General features: G+C 42.5%; 1 protein-coding gene across 3 annotated transcripts in view; it reads left to right on the top strand.

The window, feature by feature from the left end:
• The window catches only part of COMMD4 (COMM domain containing 4), an 89,204-nt gene extending 67,629 nt beyond the window's left edge, over nt 1-21,575 (top strand). For 2 of the 3 annotated variants that reach the window (XM_073586848.1, XM_073586850.1), the window contains 2 exons: nt 19,194-19,214; nt 20,941-21,575. In XM_073586848.1, coding sequence (XP_073442949.1) covers nt 19,194-19,214; nt 20,941-20,981 — 62 coding nt within the window. In that variant the 3' untranslated portion in view covers nt 20,982-21,575. The remainder of the gene's footprint in view (nt 1-19,193; nt 19,215-20,940) is intronic. The other variant, XM_073586849.1, reaches the window with a different exon arrangement.
• The last annotated feature ends 2,726 nt before the right edge of the window (nt 21,576-24,301 follow it).

Genomic DNA, 24,301 nt, shown 5'->3' with positions numbered 1-24,301 from the left:
TTTCGGCAATCCGATTCCCTGCTTGTCATCTCTGAAGGTCGCCGGAAAGGGCTCCCGGCATCCAAATCCACAATAGCTCGCTGTATTCGTTCTACTATACTGGAAGCTTACCGCGTTCAGAAAAAACGGCCCCCTCCAGGATTGAGAGCTCACTCCACCCAAGCTGTAGGGGCTTCTTGGGCTGTCCGACACCAGGCTTCGGCTTTACAACTTTGCAAGGCTGCGACCTGGTTGTCCTTGCACACTTTTGCGAGGTTCTACAAAGTTCATACACAGGCCTTTGTCTGATGCGGGCTTGGGTAGGAAGGTTCTGCAGGCGGCGGTAGCACAACGACCGACCTAAGTCCTTCCTTCTCGCTCTCTAAGTGCTTTTCCCACCCTTGGTACTGCTTTGGGACATCCCATGGTAATCTGTGTCCCCCAATGAAGCGATAAAGAAAGAGGGATTTTTGGTTCTTACCGTAAAATCTCTTTCTTGGAGCCTTCATTGGGGGACACAGCACTGTTATGAATGAGTCACCGTAGGAGGCAAAAACAGAAATGCTAGCTAAGTCCAGAAAACCAGAGAAGTTGGCAGCTATCGGATTGCAGACCCCTGAACCTAACAACACAACTAGCAGTAGCCGTGGGGGGTTCCTACGATGCCCTAGACCCCTCGATCACAGCCGGAGGACTATATAGCCTAAAGACAGAAAGGGAAATCTAAACTGCCCCAGAGCAGACCCCAAAGCAAAAGGCAGCCCCCAACATATAATGACGGTGAAGCAAGAAGAAAGAACACTAACACAGACAGAAAGATAGACTGAGCAAAGACGGGGCCCAAGCTAACTAGATAGAAAAGGACAGGAAGGCTGCTGTCTGCAATCCGTGAAAAACCCTATAAAAATAAGAGCCAACAGACTGACAGTGAAAAAGGCCCTGAAGATGCTAGGCTTCAAAAAGACTATGTCAGTACTCAGGAATATTCTGAAGACAGAGCAAACAGCAAAAGGAGATTCAGCTCACCCAAGCAGGGAATGGCAGAATCCAGAAAAGCAAGGCAAACAAAAACAAAACACAAATGCTAAAAGGCAAAGCAGAAAACTTAGCTTTAGAGGAGCAGGAATCAGACTGGTCTCCTAGAAGTCCACAGAGAAATCACCCGCAGGGCAGAAGGGCGTCGGCAGCCTTATATCCAGTCCGTGACTCCACTCAGTCAGTCATCATCATTAGGCTCAGGTGCCGATAATCAGGCTCATTACCTTCCTTTACCAGAATAGGGAGTTCACCAGACCTCAGTGACGAAGGGGAAAATGAACTCACAACACAGCACCCTCCCTGTTTAAGTGGTACAGTGTGGGCCTATGAGCCCCTTGTTGGGTTGGTACATGTTAAGAGTTAGGCTACGTGCACACGCTGCAGAATGGGGTGCAGATTTGGCCGGACGGATTTTGTAAAATCCGCAGGTAAATCTGCAGGTCAAAAGACCTGCTGTTTTACCTGCAGATTGCTCTGTGGTTTTGCCCTGTGGTTTTTCATCTCCACAATGGAGGAGATGGCAAACTGCTGCGGAATCCGCAGAAAGAATTGACATGTCAATTCTTTCTGCGGTTTCAAAACCGCAGAAAAAACGCGCAGAAAAATACGCACTGTCTGCACTGTGGTTTTGTATTCCCATAGGGAATAATGGTACTGTACACCGCAGCAAAAACTGTTGCGAACCCGCAGCGACCAAATCCGCTGCGGAACCGCAGCAGAATCCGCAGCCTGTGCACACACCCTTATTATTCTTCTCCTACTGCTTTTTCACCAACTGAGGTACTTCCTGCCTGTCGGTGGGTGTATACTGCCGGGGAGGAGCTAAGCTTTCTTATTTTGCATAGTGTCAGTCTCCTAGCAGCAGCAGCAGCATACACCATGGTAAACTGTGTCCCCCAATGAAGGCTCCAAGAAAGAGATTTTACGGTAAGAACCAAAAATCCCTCTTTTTCCTTCATGTGGGGTGTCTGCCTACTCAGGAAAAATTGCTTCACAAATCGTATGGTGCTATTTTAATTGTTACCCTTATGAAAATGCAATATTTTTTGCTAAAAACATATTTGTGGGGAAAATTTGATTTTTAATTTTTTTTTTTTTTTTATAAGGCTCAACGTTATAAACTTCTATGAAGCACCTGAGGGTTCAATGTGCTCACCACACATCTAGATCAGTTCCCTGAGGGGTTTAGTTTCCAAAATGATGTCACTTGGGGGGGTTTCACTGTTTAGGCACATCAGAGTCTCTCCAAATGTGACATGGCGTCCACCAAATGATTCAGCAAATTTTGCGTTCAAAAAATGGTGCTCATTCCCTTCTGAGTTCTGACGTGCGCCCAAACAGTGTTTTTTCCTTCATATGGGGTGTCGGCATGCTTAGGATAAATTACACAACAAATTCTGGGGTCCATTTTTTCCTGCTTCCCTTGTGAAATTAATAAAAATTGGATCTGAAGTGGAAAAAAAAAGTTAAATGTTGATTTTTTTTTTTTTTTTTTTTTTTTTTTTCCCCCCACATTCCAAAAATTCCTGTGAAGCATCTGAAGGGTTAATGAACTTCTTGAATGTGGTTTTGAGAGGTGCAGGTTTTAGAATGGTGTCACTTTTGGATATTTTCTGTCATATACACCCCTCAAAGTGACTTCAAATGTGAGGTGGTCCCTAAAAATTGGTTTTGTAAATGTTGTTATAAAAATGAGAAATCGCTGGTCAACTTTTAACCCTTATAACTTTCTAGAAAATAAAAAAATATCCAAACTTATGCTGTTATAAAGTAGACTTGTGGGAAATTTTGTTTATTAAGTACTTTGTGTGATATGGCTCTCTGATATAACCCCTTTCTGCCACTGGACGTACTATCCCGTCCATGTGCCCTGGGACTTAATGCCCATGGATGGGATAGTACGTCATATTGAGCAGCGGCGCTCACGGGGGGGGAGCGCCGCTGATCGCGGCCAGGTGTCAGCTGATTATCACAGCTGACACCCGACACTATGTGTCAGGGGCGGTCACGGACCGCCCCCGGCACATTAACATATGGCACACTGCGATCAAACACGATCGCAGTGTACCGGGGGTTTACAGAAGCATTGGCAGGGAGGGGGCTCCCTCCGTGCTTCCTTGCGACCCCCAGCGCAGTGCGATGTGCTGCTCTGCTCTGGGGGCCTCCTTCCCTGCAGGTCCCTGGATCCAATATGGCCGCGGGGGCCTGCTGGGAGGTGGCTTCCTCAGTGCCTGCAGAGCGCAAGCATGAGGAAGACTTGTGCAGCGCCTGTCAGATCCGCTGATCTGACACAGCGCTGTGTGACGTGTCAGATCAGCGATCTGACACAAGACAGTGATTTCCCCCCCTGGGACAATGTAATAAAGTAAAAAAAGTGTAAAAATAATTTATAAAAAATCGCTAAATAAAAAAAATAAATATTCCCTAATAAATTCATTTTTTGGAAATAAAAAAAAAACAAAACAATAAAAGTACACATATTTAGTATCGCCGCGTCCGTAACGACCCGCACTATAAAACTGTCCCATTAGTTAACCCCTTTAGCGAACCCCTTAAAAAATAAAAATTAAAAACAATGCTTTATTATCATACCGCCGAACAAAAAGTGCAATAACGCGCGACCAAAAAGACGGATGTAAATAGCCATGGTACCACTGAAAACGTCATCTTGTCCCGCAAAAAACAAGCTGCCATACAGCGTCATCAGTGAAAAAATAAAAAAGTTATAGCTCGCAGAATAAAGCGATGCAAAAATAATTTTTTATATAAAATTGTTTTCATTGCATAAGATGCGCCAAAACATAAAAAAAAGACATAAATGATGTATCGCTGTAATCATACTGACCTGAAGAATAAAACCGCTTTATCAATTTTACCACACGCGGAACGGTGTCAACGCACCCCCTAAAAGAAATTCATGAAATGCTGGTTTTTGTTAATTTGGCGTCCCAAAAATCGGAATAAAAAGCGATAAAAAAAAAAAATAAAATTAAAAAAATGTTTTTATTTCCATTTTCCCGTTAGGGCTAGGGAGAGGGCTGAGATTAGGGTTAGGGGTGTGTTGGGGTTTGGGTTGGAGTTAGAATTGGGGGGTTTCCACTGTTTAGGCACATAAGATGCTCTCCAAACGCAACATGGCATCTGATCTCAATTCCAGCCAATTCTGCGTTGAAAAAGTCAAACGGTGCTCCTTCCCTTCCAAGCTCTGCCATGCGCCCAAACAGTGTTTTACCGCCACATATGGGATATCAGCCTACTCAGGACAAATTGCAAAACAACTTTTGAGGTCTAATTTCTCCTGTTACCCTTAGGAAAATAAAAAATTGGGGACAAAAATATCATTTTTGTGGAAAAAAAAATGATTTTTTTATTTTCACGCCCGGGCGTTATAAACGTCTAGTACTTGGGGGTTCAAAGTGCTCACCATACATCTAGATAAGTTCCTTGGGGGGGGGTCTAGTTTCCAAAATGGGGTCACTTGTGGGGAGTTTCAACAGTTTAGGCACATCAGAGGCTCTCCAAATGCGACATGACACCCGCAGACCATTCCATCAAAGTCTGCATTCCAAAATGTCACTACTTCCCTTCCAAGCCCCGACGTGTGCCCAGCACAAATTGGTCAACAACTTTTGGGGTCCAGTTTCTCCTGTTACCCTTGGCAAAAAAAAAAAAATGGGACTAAAAGATCATGTTTGTGGAAGAAATATGATTTTGTTCTTTTCACGCCCGGGCATTATAAACTTCTGTGAAGCACTGGGGGGTTCAAAGTGCTCACCACACATCTAAAGAAGTTCCTTGGGGGGGTCTAGTTTCCAGAATGGGGTCACTTGTGGGGGGTTTCCACAGTTTAGGTACATCAGGGGCTCTCCAAAGGTAACATGACACCCGCAGACCATTCCATCAAAGTCTGCATTCCAAAACGTCACTACTTCCCTTCCGAGCCCCGACGTGTGCCCATACAGTAGTTTTCTCCCACATATAGGGTATCAGCATACTCAGGACAAATTGGACAATAACTTTTGGGGCCCAATTTCTCCTGTTACCCTTGGCAAAATAAAAAAATTGGGGACTAAAAGATCATGTTTGTGGAAAAAAATATGATTTTGTTCTTTTCACGCCCGGGCGTTATAAGCTTCTGTGAAGCCCTGGGAGGTTCAAAGTTCTCACCACACATCTAGAGAAGTTCCTTGGGGGGGTCTAGTTTCGAAAATGGTGTCATTTGTGGGGGATTTCCACTGTTTTGGCACATCAGGGGCTTTCCAAACGCGACATGGCGTCCGATCTCAATTCCAGCCATAAAAGTCAAATGGTGCTGCTTCCCTTCCGAGCTCTGTCATGCGCCCAAATAGTGGTTTACACCCACATATGGGGTATCAGAGTACTCAGGAAAAATTGCACAATAATTTTTGGGGTCATGTTACCCTTGGAAAATTAAAAATTGAGGGTGAAAAGATTATTTTTGTGGAAAAAATGATTTTTTAATTGTACGGCTGAACGTTATAAACTTCTGTGAAGCCCTTGGGGGTTCAAAGTTCTCACCACATATCTAGATAAGTTCCTTGGGGTGTCTAGTTTCCAAAATGGTGTTACTTTTGGGGGGTTTCCACTTTTTAGGCACATCAGGGGCTCTCCAAACGTGACATGGCGTCTGATCTCAATTCCAGCCAATTTTGCATTGAAAAAGTCAAACGGCGCTCCTTCCCTTCTGAGCTCTGCCAGGCACGAAAGATTGGTTCCCACCACATATCAGGTATCGGCGTACTCAGGACAAATTGCACAATAACTTTTGCAGTCCAATTTCTCCTGTTATCCTTGGTAAAATAAAAAAAATTGGACCTGAAGTACCGTATATACTCGAGTATAAGTCGAGTTTTTCAGCCCCCTTTTGGGGCTGAAAAAGACCCCCCTCGACTTATATTCGGGTCACGGTGCCAACTTACATGGTCCCCGTCATCTCCGCGGTCCCCGGTGTTCTTCTGCGGTCCCCGGCAGCGGCGGGTGATGATAGGGCCGCGGCGGCGTTCAAAATCTCTGCGCGCCGCTCTCTCCCGTTCTCCGGCAGTGACGTACAGGGGGCGCGATGACGTGGAACGCACGCGCCCTCTGCCTGAGTCACTGAAGAGCCGGCGATGCTCAGGAGCAGCTGTCATCAACGTAGGTGAGTATATAGTGTTTTTTTTTTTTAAATTCCAGCAGGGGCAGCGGCAGAAACATGATAGGATTACCAGTAATCCTATCACTTTGGGGGCAGCATTACGGTATTTGGGCCACCATTCACTGTGCAGCATTTTGGGGACATACTGTATGTTGTGCAGCATTATTTGGGCCAGCATTCACTGTGCAGCATTTTGGGGGCATACTGTATGTTGTGCAACATTATTTGGGTCAGCATTCACTGTGCAGCATTTTGGGGGCATACTGTATGTTGTGCAGCATTAAATTTACCAGTATCTTCGGCAATTCCCACCCTAGACTTATACTCGAGTCAATAAGTTTTCCCAGGTTTTTGAGGCAAATTTAGGGGGGTCGACTTATACTCGGATCGACTTATACTCGAGTATATACGGTAATTTTTTTTGTGAAAAAAAGTTAAATGTTCATTTTTTTTTTTTTTAAACATTCAAAAAATTCCTGTGAAGCACCTGAAGGGTTAATAAACTTCTTGAATGTGGTTTTGAGAACCTTGAAGGGTGCAGTTTTTAGAATGGTATCACTTTTTTTCTATCATACAGACCCCTCAAAGTGACTTCAAATGTGATGTGGTCCGTAAAAATAAAATGGTGTTGCAAAAATGAGAAATCGCTGGTCAACTTAGCCTTTATAACTTCCTAGCAAAAAAAAATATTGGTTCCAAAATTGTGCTGATGTAAAGTAAACATATGGGAAATGTTATTTATTAAGTTTTTTGTGTGCCATATCTCTGTGATTTAAGGGCATAAAAATTCAAAGTTGGAAAATTGCAAAATTTACAAAATTTTCGATAAATTTCCATTTTTTTCACAAACAAACTCAAGTTATATCAATGAAATTTTACCACTAACATGAAGTACAATATGTCACGAGAAAACAATGTCAGAATCACCCAGATCCATGGAAGCGTTCCAGAGTTGTTACCTCATAAAGGGACAGTGGTCAGAATTGTAAAAAAATGGCCCGGTCTTGAACATGAAAACCACCCTTGGGGGTAAAGGGGTTAAGGTCATGCAAATTAAGTGTGAAAATTGCCAAATTTTCAAAATTTTCACCAAATTTCCTTTTTTTCTTCACAAATAAACGCAAATCATATTAAAGAAATTTTACCACTATCATGACGTACAATACGTCAAGAAAAAACATTCTCAGAATCACCAGGATCCGTTGAAGCATTCTACTGTTATCTAGCTATCTGTATATGTGTATGTACTAGCTGAAGAGCCCGGCATTGCCTCGGCATAGTAACTAACTGTGGTTAGTTATAACAAATTATAATAATTATATTGCACATAAAATCATTTCACATCATATATTCAACACTACAGATTTGCAACACAAATTAACTAAACGATTACTCAAGTATTGATAGTATTTTATTTTCAACTCATTCAAGAGCCTTTTGATAAACAACATGTGTATTTGTGTATCTAACCCTATCTTGTGTGGTAATGTCTGCTGAGCTGTGTACCTAATCCTCTCCTGAGTGATACTTTCTGCTTAGCTGTGTATACAATCCTATCGTGTGTTACTGACTGCTCAGCCGTGTATCTAATCCTATCCTGTGTTATACTGACTGCTGAGCCATGTATCTAATCCTATCCTGTGTGATACTGACTGCAGAGCCGTGTATCTAATCCTATTCTGTGTGATACTGCCTGGTGAGCCGTGTACCTAATACTATTCTGTGTGATACTGTGTGTTGAGCTGGGTATCTATTCCTATCCTGTGTTATACTGACTGCTCAGCTGTGTATCTAATCCTATCCTGTGTGATACTGACTGCTGAGCCGTGTGTCTAATCCTCTCCTGTGTGATACTGACTGCTGAGCTGTGTATCTAACCCTATCCTGTGTGATACTGTCTACTGAGCCTTGTATCTAATACTATTCTGTGTGATACTATGTGCTGAGCTTTGTATCTAATCCTCTCCTGTGTGATACTGACTGCTGAGCCGTGTATCTAATCCTATCCTGTATGATACTGGGCTCCCCCTGCAGTCTGTGTCAGAGGGTGGTCTGTGTTGGCACGGTAATAAATTGTGTTATTTCCAGCTTTATAGAAGGACGATAACACCATAGAAATGATAAGAATAATAGGCAAAATTGTTTGGTGAATTGGAACGTGCGGGGTTTAAAATTTTCACCTCACAACATAGCCTATGACACTCTCGGGGTCCAGACATGTGACTGTGCATAATTTTGTGGCCGTAGCTGCGATGGTGCAGATGCCAATCCCGGACATATATATATATATATATATATATATATATATATATATATATATATATATATATATATATATATATATATATATATATATATATATACACACAGTACAGACCAAAAGTTTGAACACACCTCATTCAAAGAGTTTTCTTTATGCTCATGACTATGAAAATTATAGATTCACTCTAAAGGCATCAAAACTATGAATTAACACATGTGGAATTATATAATTAACAAAAAGTGTGAAGCAACTGAAAATATGTATTGTATTCTAGGTTCTTCAGCCATCTTTTTGCTTTGATTACTGCTTTGCACACTCTTGGCATTCTCTTGATGAGCTTCAAGAGGTAGTCACGGGAAATGATCTTCCAACAGTCTTGAAGGAGTTCCCAGAGATGCTTTGCACTTGTTGGCCCTTCACTCTGCGGTCCAGCTCACCCCAAACCATCTCGATTGGGTTCAGGTCTGTTGACTGTGGAGGCCAGGTCATCTGGCGTAGCACCCCATCACTCTCTTTCTTGGTCAAATAGCCCTCACGCAGCCTGGAGGTGTGTTTGGGGTCATTGTCCTGTTGAAAAAGAAATGATGGTCCAACTAAACGCAAACCGGATGGAATAGCATGCCGCTGCAAGATGCTGTGGAAGCCATGCTGGTTCAGTATGCCTTCAATTTTGAATAAATCCCCAACAGTGTCACCAGCAAAGCACCATCACACCTCCTCCTCCATTCTTCACGGTGGGAACCAGGCATGTAGAATCCATCCGTTCACCTTTTCTGCGTCGCACAAAGATACGGTCGTTGGAACCAAAGATCTCAAATTTGGACTCATCAGACCAAAGCACAGATTTCCACTGGTCTAATGTCCAATCCTTGTGTTCTTTAGCCCAAACAAGTCTCTTCTGCTTGTTGCCTGTCCTTAGCAGTGGTTTCCTAGCAGCTATTTTACCATGAAGGCCTGCTGCACAAAGTCTCCTCTTAACAGCTGTTGTAGAGATGTGTCTGCTGCTAGAACTCTGTGTAGCTTTGACCTGGTCTCTAATCTGAGCTGCTGTTAACCTGCGATTTCTGAGGCTAGTGACTCGGATGAACTTCTTCTCCGCAGCAGAGGTGACTCTTGGTCTTCCTTTCCTGGGGCGGTCCTCATGTGAGCCAGTTTCTTTGTAGCGCTTCATGGTTTTTGCCACTGCACTTGGGGACATTTTCAAAGTTTTCCCAATTTTTCGGACTGACTGACCTTCATTTCTTAACCCCTTCATGACGCAGCCTATTTTGACTTTAATGACCTGGCCATTTTTGGCAATTCTGACCAGTGTCCCTTTATGAGGTAATAACTCAGGAACGCTTCAAAGGATCCTAGCGATTCTGAGAGTGTTTTTTCGTGACATATTGGGCTTCATGTTAGTGGTAAATTTAGGTCAATAATTTTTGAATTTTTTTTTGTGAAAAAAATGGAAATTTGGCGAAAATTTTGAAAATTTCGCCATTTTCACATTTTGAATTTTTATTCCGTTAAACCAGAGAGTTATGTGACACAAAATAGTTAATAAATAACATTTCCCCATGTCTACTTTACATCAGCACAATTTTGGAAACAAAATTTTTTTTGTTAGGAAGTTATAAGGGTTAAAAGTTGACCAGCGATTTCTCATTTTTTACAACAACATTTTTTAGGGACCACCTCACATTTGAAGTCATTTTGAGGGGGTCTATGTGGCAGAAAATACCCAAAAGTGACACCATTCTAAAAACTGCACCCCTCAAGCTACTCAAAACTACATTCAAGAGGATTATTAACCCTTCAGGTGCTTCACAGCAGCTAAAGCAATGTGGAAGGAAAAAATGTACATTTTAATTTTTCCAACAAAAATTTTCTTTTAGCATCAATTTTTTTCATTTTCACATGGGTAACAGGATAAAATGGATCCTAAAATTTGTTGGGCAATTTCTCCTGAGTACGCCAATAACTCATATGTGATTATAACACTGTTTGGGCGCACGGCAGGGCCCGGAAGGGAAGGAGCACGATTTGACTTTTTGAATAGAAAATATGCTGGAATATTTAGCGGTTGCCATGTCAAGTTTGGAGAGTCCCTGTGTGCCTAAACATTGGAGCTCCCCCACAAGTGACCCCATTTTAGAAACTAGACCCTCCATCAAACCTATCTAGATGCATAGTGAGCACTTTGAACCCCCAGGTGCTTCACAAATTGATCCGTAAAAAAAAGGACTGTTTTTTCACAAAAATTTTCTTTTAGCCTCAGTGTTTTCATTTTCACATGGGCAACAGGATAAAATGGATCCTAAAATTTGTTGGACAATTTCTCCTGAGTACACCGATACCTCACGTGGTCATAAACCACTGTTTGGGCGCACGGCAGGGCCCAGAAGGGAAGGAGCAACATTTGACTTTTTGAATGGAAAATTAGCTCCAATCATTAGCGGACACCATGTCATGTTTGGAGAGCTCCTGTGTACCTAAACATTGGAGCTCCCCCACAAGTGACCCCATTTTGGAAACTAGACACCCCAAAGAGCTTATCTAGATGTGTAGTGATCACTTTGAACCCCCAAGTGCTTCACGGAAGTATAAAATGCAGAGCCATGAAAATAAAAAATATTTTTTTTTCCTCAAAAATGACTTTTTAGCCCGCTATTTTTTATTTTCACAAGGCTAACAGGAGAAATTGAACCACAAAAGTTGTTGTGCAATTTGTCCTGAGTACATACCTCATATGTGGGGGGGAACTACTGTTTGGGCGCATGGGAGAGCTCAGAAGGGAAGGAGCGCGATTTTGGAATGCAGACTGATGGAATGTTCTGCGGGCATCATGTTGCGTTTGCAGAGCCCCTGATGTGCCTAAACAGTGGAAACCCCCCCACAATTGACCCCATTTTGGAAACTAGACCCCCCAAGGAGCTTATCTAGATGTGTAGTGAGCACTTTGAACCCCCAAGTGCTTCACAGAAGTTTATAAACGCAGAGCCATGAAAATAAAAAATCATTTTTTTTCCTCAAAAATGATTTTTTTAGCCCGCTATTTTTTATTTTCACAAGGGTAACAGGATAAATTGGACCCCTAAAGTTGTTGTTCAGTTTGTCCTGAGTATGCTGGTACCCCATATGTGGGGGGGACCAATGTTTGGGCGTACGGCAGGGCTCAGAAGGGAAGGAGCACCATTTGACTTTTTGAATGGAAAATTAGCTCCAATCGTTAGCGGACACCATGTCGTGTTTGGAGAGGCCCTGTCTGCCTACACTTTGGAGCTCCCCCACAAATGACCCCATTTTGGAAACTAGACCCCCTAAGGAACTTATCTAGGTGCATATTGAGCATTTTGAACCCCCCCAGTGCTTTACAGAAGTGTATAACGCAGAGCCATGAAAATAAAAATAATTTTTTTTCCCTCAAAAAATGATTTTTTTAGCCCGCAATTTTTTATTTTCACAAGGGTTACAGGATAAATTCGAACCCAAAAGTTGTTGTCCAGTTTTTTCTGAGTACGCTGGTAACCCATATGTGGGGGGGACCACTGTTTGGGCACACGTCGGAGCTCGGATGGGAAGTAGTGACGTTTTGAAATACCGACTTGATGGAATGGTCTGCGGGCATCATGTTACGTTTGCAGAGCCTCTGATGTGCCTAAACAGTGGAAGCCCCCCACAAGTGACACCATTTTGGAAACGAGACCCCCCAAGGAACTTATCTAGATGTGTGGTGAGCACTTTGAGCCCCCAAGTGCTTCACAGAAGTTTATAACGCAGAGCTGTGAAAATAAAAAATCATTTTTTTAGCCCCCCCAATATTTTATTTTCCCAAGGCTAACAGGAGAAATTAGACCCCCAAAGTTGTTGTTCAATTTTTCCTTAGTACGCTGATACCCCATATGTGAGGGTAAACCACTGTTTGGGCACACGTCGGGGCTCGGAATGGAGGGAGCGCTGTTTGACTTTTTGAACTCAAAATTGGCTGGAAGAAATCGTGGTGCCATGTCGCGTTCGGAGACCCCGTGATGTGCCTAAACAGTCGAAACCCCTCAATTCCAACTCCAGCTCTAACCCCAACACACCACTAACCCTAGCTCAACCCTAAACATAACCCTAACTACAACCCTAATCCCCAACACACCCCTAAACCTAATCCCAACTCTAACCCTAACCACAAGCCTAACGCTAATCCCAACCCACCCCTAACCCTAATCTTAACCCTAATTCCAGCCCTAACCCTATTTCTAACCCTAATTCCAACCCTAAATGAAAAAAAAAATATGTTTTTTATTTTATTGTTTGTGCCTGGCTATGGGGGTGATAAACGGGGGGTGTATTTACTTTTTTTTCATTTTCATCACTGTGAGAGTTTATCACAGTGATCAAAATGAAAAATGAATCGGCAGCCGGCAAATTCATGGGCTCCGCCATCTTGGACAATGGCTGGCGCACTGCGCATGCGCCCGCCATTTTGCAAGATGGCGGCGCCCATGATCCGCATGGCGGGACACTGGGAGCCACATCAGGGGTACCGGGGGGGAGCGATAGGAAGGGGAGGGGGAGCAGATAATGATGGCGGCAACCGATCGTCGCCGTCCATCGGTGGCGGGGGCCGATCAGCCCCGCCAGTCGGTGTGGGGGGGTCGGGTGTAGGTGTCCAGCCATGTCCGATGCTATTGCAGCATCGGCCATGGCTAGATTGTAATATTTTACCAAATTTCATTGGTGAAATATTACAAATCGCTCTTATTGGCTGTTAAAAGAGAAACAGCCAATCATAGCGATTGTAGGCTCGTGGGGGCTAAGCCACGCCCCCTGGGATTAACTCTAGAGTGTCCTCTTTGTGCGGGTCGGGTGACCTTTCATTAACCCTGGTCACCCGACCCGCAGGAGCGCGATTTATAGCATGACGCCTACGTAGGTGTCATGGGTCGTTTGGGCATGACTTTTCATGACGCCTACGTAGGCGTCATGGGTCATGAAGGGGTTAAAGTAATGATGGCCACTCGTTTTTCTTAACTGCTTTTTTCTTGCCATAATGCAAATTTTAATAGTCTATTCAGTAGGACTGTCAGCTGTGTATCCACCAGACTTCTGCACAACACAACTGATGGTCCCAACCCCATTTTTAAGGCAAGAAATCCCACTTATTAACCCTGACGCACACCTGTGAAGTGAAAACCATTTCCGGTGACTACCTCTTGAAGCTCATCAAGAGAATGCCAAGAGTGTGCAAAGCAGTAATCAAAGCAAAAGGTGGCTACTTTGAAGAACCTAGAATATAAGACATATTTCCAGTTGTTTCACACTTTTTTGTTAATTATATAATTCCACATGTGATAATTCATAGTTTTGATGCGTTCAGAGTGAATCTACAATTTTCATAGTCATGAAAATAAAGAAAACTCTTTGAATGAGGTGTGTCCAAACTTTTGGTCTGTACTGTATATATATCTGAGTGTATGTATGTACATGTTTGTGTCTTTCAAGCCCCACCCACTCCACATAGCCACACTCACTCCACACGCAGAGTGCTCCTTGCAGTCTCTGGGATTGATGCTGTGAGTGGATGGATCCCTGCAGCCCGTGATCTGCAATCAAGCACCAGATGACATTGGTTGAGGGGAGGACAATGCCTGGAGGGGTGTGTGTGTGTGTGTGTGTGTGTGTGTGTGTGTGTGTGTGTGTGTGTGTGTGTGTGTGTGTGTGTGTGTGTGTGGATGTAGGCAGCCCAGCACTGATGTCCTCCCTTCCTGGGCAGCAGGCTGGGTATGTCTACCTAACTAAAACTGGCAGAATAGTTAGAGTATTTGGTTAGTATTTTACCTCAGTATTTGGTGAGTGGTTTACCTCATTGTTTGGTCAGTATTTTACCTCAGAGTTTTAGTATTTTACCTCAGTGTTTGATCAGTATTTTACCTCAGTATTTGCTCAGAATTTACCTCAGTATTTGGTCAGCATTTTACCTCAGTATTTGGTCAACTGGTTTACCTCAGTATTGGGTCAGTATTTTACCTCAGTATTTAGTCCAATGGTTAACCTCAGTGTTTGGTCAGTATTTTACTTGAGTATTTGGTCAATGGTTTACTTCAGTATTTGGTCAGTATTTTACCTCAGTGTTTTAGTATTTTACCTCAGTATTTGGTCGGTGTTTTACCTCCGTGTTTGATCAGTATTTTGCCTCAGTATTTGGTCAGTATTTTACCTTAGTGTTTGCTCAGTATTTTACCTCAGTGTTTGGTCAGTGGTTTACCTCAGTGATTGGGCTGTATTTTACTTCAGTGGTTTACTTTAATATTTGGTTTTGTTTTACTTGAGTATTTGGTCAATGGTTTACTCAGTATTTGGTCAGTATTTTACCTCAGTGTTTTAGTATTTTACCTCAGTGTTTGGTCAGTATTTTACCTCAGTATTTGTTCAGTATTTTACCTTAGTGTTTGGACGGTATTTTACCTCAGTGTTTGGTCAATATTTTGCCTCAGTATTTGTAAGCCAAAACCAAGAGTTTGTGAATAATACAGAAGTGGTGACGTGTTTCTATTATACTTTCCTCTGCTTGTACCACTCCTGGTTTCGGCTTACAAATACTGATGTTAAACACTGACCAAATATTGAACGTGTGCACGTGGCCTAAAAAGTAGACATCAATACAAAAGGTTAGACTATGTTCCCACAATTTTTGTTGAGCTGTTTTATGCTGAGTATTTCTAAAAAAATGCAAGTACCGTATATACTCGAGTATAAACTGACTCGAATATAAGCCAAGGCACCTAATTTTGCCACGGAATACTGGGTAAGCTTATTGACTCGAGTATAAGCCCAGTATGTATTGTCCCCTCATCCCTGTCCTGCTATGCGTGTCTCCCCCATCATGTCCTGGTATGTCACTCCTCTGTTTTGTCCTGGTATGTGTGGCTCCCCCCGTCCTGTCCTAGTATATGTGGCTCCCCCTGTTGTATGCATGGCTCCCCTGGTTCCGTCGTCGTATGCATGGCTCACTCCCCCCCCTCCCATCGTATGCATGGCTCACCCTACCCCTGTCCTACTCACCCTCCTCGCGCTGTCACTGCATCTCTGTTGTCCGGCGTGGCAGCTCTGCTGTGCTGAGCGGTCACGTAGTACCACTCTTTAAGGTAATGAATATGCGCTCAATGCCTATGGGAGTAGAGACGCGTGCATATTCATTACCATAATGAGCGATACCACGTGACCGCTCTGCACAGAGCTGCCTGTGCCGGGACTGAGATGCAGGGATAGAAATGCCGTGACGTCGCGAGGAGGGTGAGTGTGATGTCTTATGGAAGTCGGCGGCTGTAGCTGCAGCTGTCACTGTGCCACTCCCCCTCCCTTGGCGGCTTTCTGGACAATGATTCATGTATAAGCCAAGGGGGGGCGTTTTCAGCACAAAAAAGTGCTGAAAATCTCGGCTTACACACAAGTATATACAGTAACCTATTTTACCTAATAAGTGCCGACATGGCACAGAAAATCTGCAACATCAAAAATTCATTGTGGGAACAAACCTTAAAGTTAGATATCAGTGCAAAATGTAAAGTTATGTTTCCACAATGCGTGTTTGAGTTTTTGCATATATTTTTTTAAAATGCAAGTGACCTATTTTGCTTGATCGGTACAGAAATAGTTCAGAAAATCTGCCACCAAGAGCTCATAGTGGGAATATAACCTTATGAAATTATCAGAATGTTCTCTTATAAGGTTACATTGCCACGATGAGCTTTTGGTGAGATTTTGATGTTGCAGATGTTCTGCACATTTTCTGCACCCATTAGCTACTTAATGGCCAGGGGTATTTTCAGTTTTTGCATTTTGTTTTTTGCTCCCCTTCTTCCTAGAGAATAACTTTTTTTTATTTGTTGGTCAATATGGTCATGTGACTCTCCCATGATGTTACACAAAGAAGCAGTGTGTTTCAGGTGTGCATTAAAATACATCCACATCCACAGGTGTGTCTCTAATTAACTCCGATGTTGCCAAAAAAAAACAGAAAATCAGAAGCTTCCAAACACATGACATCATCTTATGGGCAGTCCAGAATTATTTAACCCCTTAACGACTGCCGATACGCGTTTTAACGGTGGTAGTTAAGGGTACTTAAACCACAGCGCTGTTAATTCACGGTGCTGTGGAAAAAGGTTATAGCGCTCCCCAGGGTCTGATTTTCTCCGGGGTCTCGGCTGCTGGGGGTAGCCGAGACCCTAGAGAACATGATTCGGGTCGGTTTTTACCGAACCCGCTTTTGTGATTGCCGTTATTAACCGGGTGTGTTGTGTTTGTGGTTAGGGTTGGGATTAAGGTTATAGTTGTGGTTAGGGTTGGATTAGGTTTAGGGGTGTGTTGGGGTTAGGGTTGAGTTAGAATTGAGGGGTTTCCACTACTTAGGCACATCAGGGGGTCTCCAAATGCGCCATGGCACCACCAATGATTCCAATTTTGCATTCAAAAAGTAAAACAGTGCTCCCTTCTTTCCGAGCCCCGACATGTGCCCAAACAGTGGTTTGCCCCAACATATGGGGCATCAGCGTACTCAGGACGAATTGCACACCAAGATTAGGGGGGTCTAATTTCTCCTGTTACCCTTTGGAAAATAAAAAATTGGGCGCTATAAAATGATTTTTGTGGAAAAATGATTTTTGTTTTCACGGCTCTGCTTTATAAACTTCTGTGAAGCACTTAGGGGTTCAAAGTGTTCACCACACATCTACATAAGGTCCTTAGGGGGTCTAGTTTCCAAAATGGGGTCACTTGTGGGGGGGGTTTCTACTTTTTAGGCACATCAGGGGCTCCTCAAACGCAACATGACATCCACAGACCAGTCCATCAAAGTCTGCATTCCCAAACGGCGCTCCTTCCCTTCTGAGCTCTGCCATGCGTCCAAACAGTGGTCCCCCCCCCCACATATGGAGTGTCAGCGTACTCAGGACAAACTGTACAACAAATTTTGTGGTCCAATTTCTCCTGATACCCTTGTGAAAACTTATTTATATAAATGCCTTGTAATGTATTCAATTTCTGTTCTGTCCAGATGTCACCGTATCCCAGAATTCCAAACGGAGGAAGTTCACCGACCGCCATATTGGGACACCCAAGTGATGGGTGTCTCAATATGGAAACTGCTGCTGGTACCAACGTATTGCGCGGTATCACCATTGCACCACACACACACTCTATACGCCGTACGCACGACATGCACTCACACACACACTCATACTCATGGAGCCTCTTGCGCGGTACCACCAGCGGAACACCGTCGTACTGCGCCTACGCGAATTCCGCGCAGGCGCAGTGAACCATCCCGGCAGCAGATGCGTGATGTGTTTACAGGCAGAGGAAGCCTGTCATATTAAAAAGGTTTTCCCACAAGCAAAAGTTCATTATAAAAATTGTCTGTGTCTGACCATGTACGGAGCATACCACATCTCCTGGGCAGAGGAGGAAGCAAAAGACAATACTGACATTACAGCAGGGGATCACAGAGGATTCATTTTGTGAGGTAAAATATTTCACTGACTGTTTTTAAACAATATTTTACCTCACAAAATGTATCCTTTGCGATCTCCTGCTGTAATGTCAGTATTGTCTTTTTTGCTTCCTCCCCTGCTCAGGAGCTGTGGTATGTTCGGTACATGGTCAGACACAGGGGTGAGAGACAGAGCACAGGGGGAGACAGCTCAAACAGGACAGCACAGGAAGGAGAGAGACAGCAGACAAGGGGGATTGCACATGAGGTAGACAGGTCAAAGAAGAGAGAACAGACAGGAGAAGTCAGCACATGGGGAAAGAGAGAGTGAATAGGTGGGTGAGCACATGGGAGGATAGATTCTCAACGCTGAAAAGCCTGCCCACATCGTAACATTACCGCCCTCCCGATGCGATAGCATCGGGCCTCCATCTAATAAAAAATAACGAGCTAAAAAAATCATTTTTGAGGAAAAAAAGATTTATTTTCACGGCTCTGCATTATAAACTTCTGTGAAGCACTTGGGGGTTCAAAGTGCTCACCACACATCTAGATAAGCTCCTTGGGGGGTTTAGTTTCCAAAATGGGGTCACTTGTGGGGGGTTTCTACTGTTTAGGTATGTCAGGGGCTTGCAAACGGAACATGACGCCCGCAGACCATTCCGTCAAAGTCTGCTTTCCAAAACGGCGCTCCTTCCCTTCTGAGCTCTGCCATGCACCCAAACAGTGGTTCCCCCTCACACATGGGGTATCAGCATAATCAGGACAAATTGCACAACAACTTTTGTGGTTCAATTTCTCCTGTTACCCTTGTGAAAATAAAATATAGAGGACTAAAGAATCATTTTTGAGGGAAAAAAAATATTTTTTATTTTCACGGCTCTGCGTTATAAACTTCTGTGGAGCACTTGGGGGGTTCAAAGTGCTCACCACACAGCTAGATAAGTTCCTTAAGGGGTCTAGTTTCCAAAATGGTGCCCCTTGAGGGCGTTTTCACTGTTTAGGCACATCGGGGGCTCTCCAAACGCGACATTGTGTCCGATCTCAATTCCAGCCCATTCTGCACTGAAAAAGTCAAACGGCTCTCCTTCCTTTCCAAGCCCTGCCGTGTGCAAAACAGTGGTTTACCCCCACATATGGGGTATCTGTGTATTCATAAGAAATTGCACAACAAAATTTGTAGTTCATTTTTTCTTTTTACACTTGTGAAAATAAAAAAAATTGGTTCTGATGTAAAATGTTTGTAAAAAAAAAAAAAAGTAAAATGTTAATTTTTTCCTCCCACATTGCTTCAGTTCCTGTGAAGCACGTAAAGGGTTAGTAAACTTCTTGAATGTGGTTTTGAGCACCATGAAAGGTGCAATTTTTAGAATGGTGTCACTTTTGGATATTTTCTGTCATATTGACCCCTCAAAGTGACTTCAAATGTGATGTGGTCCCTAAAAAAAGGTTTTGTAAATTTTGTTGTAAAAATGAGAAATCGCTGGTCAACTTTTAACCCTTATAAGTTCCTATAAAAAAAATTTGTTTCCAAAATTGTGCTGATGTAAAGTAGACATGTGTGAAAAGTTATTTAATAAGTATTTTGTGACATAACTCTGATTTAAGGGCATAAAAATTTTAAAAGTTTTTGCCATATTTCCGTTTTTTTCTTAAATAAACGCAAGTTGTATCGAAGAAATTTTACCACTAACATGAAGTACAATATGTCATGAAAAAACATTCTCAGAATCAGCAAGATCCGTTAAAACGTTCCAGAGTTATAACCTCATAAAATGACAGTGGTCAGACTTGTAATAATTGGCCTGGTCATTAAGCTGCAAATTGGCTCCATCACTAAGGGGTTAAAAGCATAGTAATCTTAGTGTATGTAAACTTTTGACTTTACAGTAATAAAAATGCCTTAAAACATTCTCTCTCTCTAATTATTTTAGCATGTGCCAAGTATTAATAATTGCGGAAATCCTAGCTGACCTAAAATGGGAAAGGTTTAATCTGATTTCATGTCGGATATTAAGAAAAACTTGCATATGTGTCTTTTATATAGTGTATGTAAACTGGTTTCACCTGTATAATAAATTGGGGAATGAGGGAGGATGTTATTAGAGACTTAGCATCCTCAACCCTCAATTAATTTTAAGTCTCTATACAGCATTCTCCCCACCCCACAATTCATTATAAATCTTTGTAGAATGTCCTCTAAACCCATATATATATAAAGCTGAGTGTATGTATGTGTATGTATCAAGCCACGTCCACTCCGCATAGCCCTGCCCACTCCGCATTGCCACACTCGCTCCACGCGCAAAGCCCTGTCTACATAGCCCACGTTGTTAGCGCACACAGGTGGAGACACATTCACCTCGAAAGCCACCCTGCAAAACTCACCGGCTGCAACGTCCCAGCTGCTGCGAGCTACAATCAGGGCCTCCGCCTTCAGAGTATCAGTGCACGGCAGGCACAGGCCACATCTAGCTCCTTCGTGTCTAACATGGAGTTGCTCCTGTAAGGCATGATGTCAAGGGAAAGGGAGGAGCCTCATGGATTACACCGCTGTGCTCATAAAAGGAATTTGCTGTACACGTGTGAGGGGAAAATGAGAGGAGTGAGGGGAAAATATAATTTGTTATAATTAACCATAGTCAGTTACTATGCCCAGGCAACCCCGGGCTCTTCAGCTAGTAACCACATAAAGTAACAGTGGTCAGAATTGTAAAAATTGGCCTGGTCATTAACGTGCAAACAACCTTTAGACATAAAGGGGTTAAAATAATGTACCTGTTGCTGCTATTCAGATGGTGTGCAAGGTTCCATACACACCAATGTTCAGCAGGTTCATCTCTATACTATATTCAACAAATAGTTTAATCCAACTGAGGGATAAGATTAATACTTGCTGGACAGATCTCGTTATGGTACACTGGACATTTCACTTAATTTCAACAACTTTTTTTTTTTTCCAATTTTGTGATACAGCATTTTACATAATATTGTTTTGGTTACAAAATGTAATGATACTGTTTTTGTTTTGTTTTTTTGTAGAACTGAAGCAGGCTTTTGAGATGATGAACTCCCTGAACTGAACTTGGTTTTGCTAAGCTACCCTTCTGTGTCTCTGAAGAGTAGAACATGTGTAGAACACCAGGAGGTCTGTTAAAAAAAAAAAAAATTCTTGTATCCTGAGAATGACTGTCATCCACAGAAAGCCTTGTGAAACATTTTGAAGATGCACACTTGTAGGTCTCTCTTAATAGATCAAGATTGTCTGACTCCACAATGTCCCCTCATCAAGACTGGCGTGAAAAACGCCGGTCTTGATGAATTGGGGCCATAGTGTGCTGTGCAACCCGGACACCTGCTCTTTAACTTATAGATTTTGACCAGCGCATTTCAAGGGTTTTGTGCGAAAAAATAGGTTCTAATCTTAGATGTGCCCTGAAGAAGAGTAGAAGTCAACTATCTGCAATCTGAAAAACTCACTGGCTGCTGCTCTTCCAGCTATATTCGGTGTTTTATGTGAACCTTATTCTTGGTCAAAATGTACATATGTTTTGTTATCAGATTCACACATTACCAGATGCAAAATATTTTCCAGTTTCCTAAAATGCACAATTTTGCTTTCAAAATAGAATGGTTTGTTAAAGATTAATAAAATGTTTACACCATGTTTAAAAATATTGATACCCACTTGGCTATTTTTTTTTATTCTGAAAATAACCCGCCTGTTTTTTGATGTCTGCTTTTGTTAGGGCTGTTTCAGATATCTATGCAAAACAGTCTGCGCATGGTCTACTGTATAATACACAGATTGGCCACAGGTCTCCTGAACCCGAGGTTCATTGATGCCTGTGACACTCCATTTTGAGAATCACGGCCAGTTCATGTATTTCGATCTGTGCTTTGACTGATGTGTCAAAACTAGTAAAAACAGTAGTGTCCTTCATAAATTCATCAGATTCTGCCTTTTCAACTTTAACCCCCTCCCGGCATTGGACGTATCCATACATCATAGTCGGCTGGTGCTTACCGACCATGGATGTATGGATACGTCGTGGTCATCTCCTGTGCGCATAGGTTGTGCTGATGCTGACAGCTGACACACGGCCCGCACCGCTCTTGGCACTTTATCCCCCTACATACTGCGATCGTTATCGATTTACAGCATTTAGCAGGCAAGCAGAGGAAGAAAGCCCCTGTACCCTTGGATTGACACCACCACAACGTCATTGCGAGGGGCCGATCGTTGCCATTGTGATCCAGATGTCAAGTCAGTAGAGTTAGTAAACTTGCAAGGTCATGCTCAGTGGATGGTCTAAGAAGTTTGTCTGTCAGTGCAGCGCTGACAGTTTGTAAAGCATAGGAAACCTCCTGCAGTCCTATGTTTTACAAGTGATCAGACTGCGAAAAGTGAAAGTAAAAATAAAGTGAAAAAAATTGTAAAAATTATATTGTACCCATAAATTAATAGTTTTATGGGGAAAACAAGAAAGTACACATATTTTGTATTGCTGTGACTGGAATGACCCGACCAATAAAACTGTCCCACTAGTTAACACGTGAACCAGTGAACACCGAAAAAAATATAAATAAAAAACGAGTGGGAAAAAAATGATGCTTTATCATCATACCATCGAACAAAAAGTGGAATAAAGTGCAATTTACAAGACGAATATATATAAAAATGATATAGCTGAAAACGTCTTTTCCCACAAAAAACAAGCTGCCTGTCTTCTCCATCAACGGAAAAATAAAAAAAAGTTATAGCTCTCAGAATTAAGCAATGCAAAATTATTTTTTTTCTATAATAGTTTTTATTGTGTAAAAGTGCCAAAATATAAAAAAATGTAAATGTGGTCTCAATGTAATCATATTGACCCGATAAATAAAGCTGCCTTATCAATTTTACCACACGTGAAATGGCATAAAAAAATCCTGAATTTGTTTTTTGTTCTTTCTGCCTTCCAAAAATCGAAATCTATCAAAAAAATGTAATCTGTCCAAAAATGGTACTAATAAAAATGTCAATTCGTCCCGCAAAATCAAGCCCCCTCACATGACTGCCGAAATATGGAAAAATTATAACTCTCAAAATATGGTGATGCAAAAACTAGATTTTGCAAAAAACGCATCTTTTAATGTGTGACAGCAGCTAAACATAAAAACCTAATATAAATCTGATATTGCTGTAATCGCACCGACCCAGAGAATAAAGTCATCTAATCACTTATACCGCACGAACAATGGCATAAAAAAATAAGTAAAAGCAATTCTTCACCTACTATTGGTTTGTTCATTCTGTTTCCCAAAGATTGCAGTAAGGCTCGGCTCATATTTATCCTGTGTTTCGCGCTGAGCGCTTACATCGGGGTTTCTGTGTATATCTCTGAAATTCGTATGGAACCCCCCCAGCAGAAGATATCCTATAATGAGGCAGATGGAAGAACTGTGGACACCGTCTGACCTATGATCTAGCAGTGTTTGTCTTTTTAGGCATGCATAAAAGCATGATCTACCACAGTCCAGAGTAAAGCTGCTGCCTCATTATAGTATATAGATCCCTTGAGGGTTTCATCTGAATCGCATCACTCGGAGATTAGATGGAAACCGCAAAGTAAGTTTTCACCGTAGAGCTCAGGATAATTGTGATCCCAAAGGTTATATAAAATGTTCCCAATAAAAGCTTAAACTCAATTAAAAAAATAGTCCCCACTCAGGTCCGTCATCTGTCAATGGAAATAAAGGGGACTTCCATGTTACTGGTAGCACAACTGCTCTGGAAAAGTGAAATGGCTCCTGCCCCGCCCCCCCCCCCAAAAAAAAAAAATTAAGCAAATTCTGCGCTCCCAAATACAAATGTTTCTCTCCCTTCAAAGCGCTACACTGTGTCTATCCCACATTTAGCATCCACTAGTTTGCTACAGAAGTGCCAATGACAGCCCACCTAATTTACAGATGTGTCTCTAGAAGCATGAGCTGGGCACAATGTACTAGTCACTACCACATATCGGGCACCACAATGGCAGTTTGAAATTTATACTCAGCAACATCCATGAAGTTAAAATCGTCACTTGTTTTTGCGGTACACCGTCTGCGGAACGCTGTATTTTTTCCCTCAATTGTCAAAACCGGTAAAAACGGCAATCCGAGAATGTTTTATGTGGCCAGTTTTTGCGGGAGACCTTGAAAATCACGGCAATGTGGCACGCAAAAACGGGCCGCAAAAAACACAGGAAGTGTAAAAGAATCCTTAGGGGAGATGTATATGGAGACCTTTGCTCCTATACAAACTATACTAGGAAAATCTGCGCTCCAGGAGGCAAATAGCTCTCCAACCCTCCTGAGTTTCGCCGTGTGGCTAAGATGTACTGTAAAGCCATATATAGGGTATTTCTACATTCAGCAG

The sequence above is a fragment of the Dendrobates tinctorius genome, unplaced genomic scaffold (genome assembly GCF_039654945.1).
Source record: "Dendrobates tinctorius isolate UK_male_01 unplaced genomic scaffold, ASM3965494v1 ptg000097l, whole genome shotgun sequence".
NCBI classification, from domain to species: Eukaryota; Metazoa; Chordata; class Amphibia; order Anura; family Dendrobatidae; genus Dendrobates; species Dendrobates tinctorius.
Note: the sequence above shows the minus strand (reverse complement) of the source record. Positions and strands in the feature narration are given on the sequence as shown.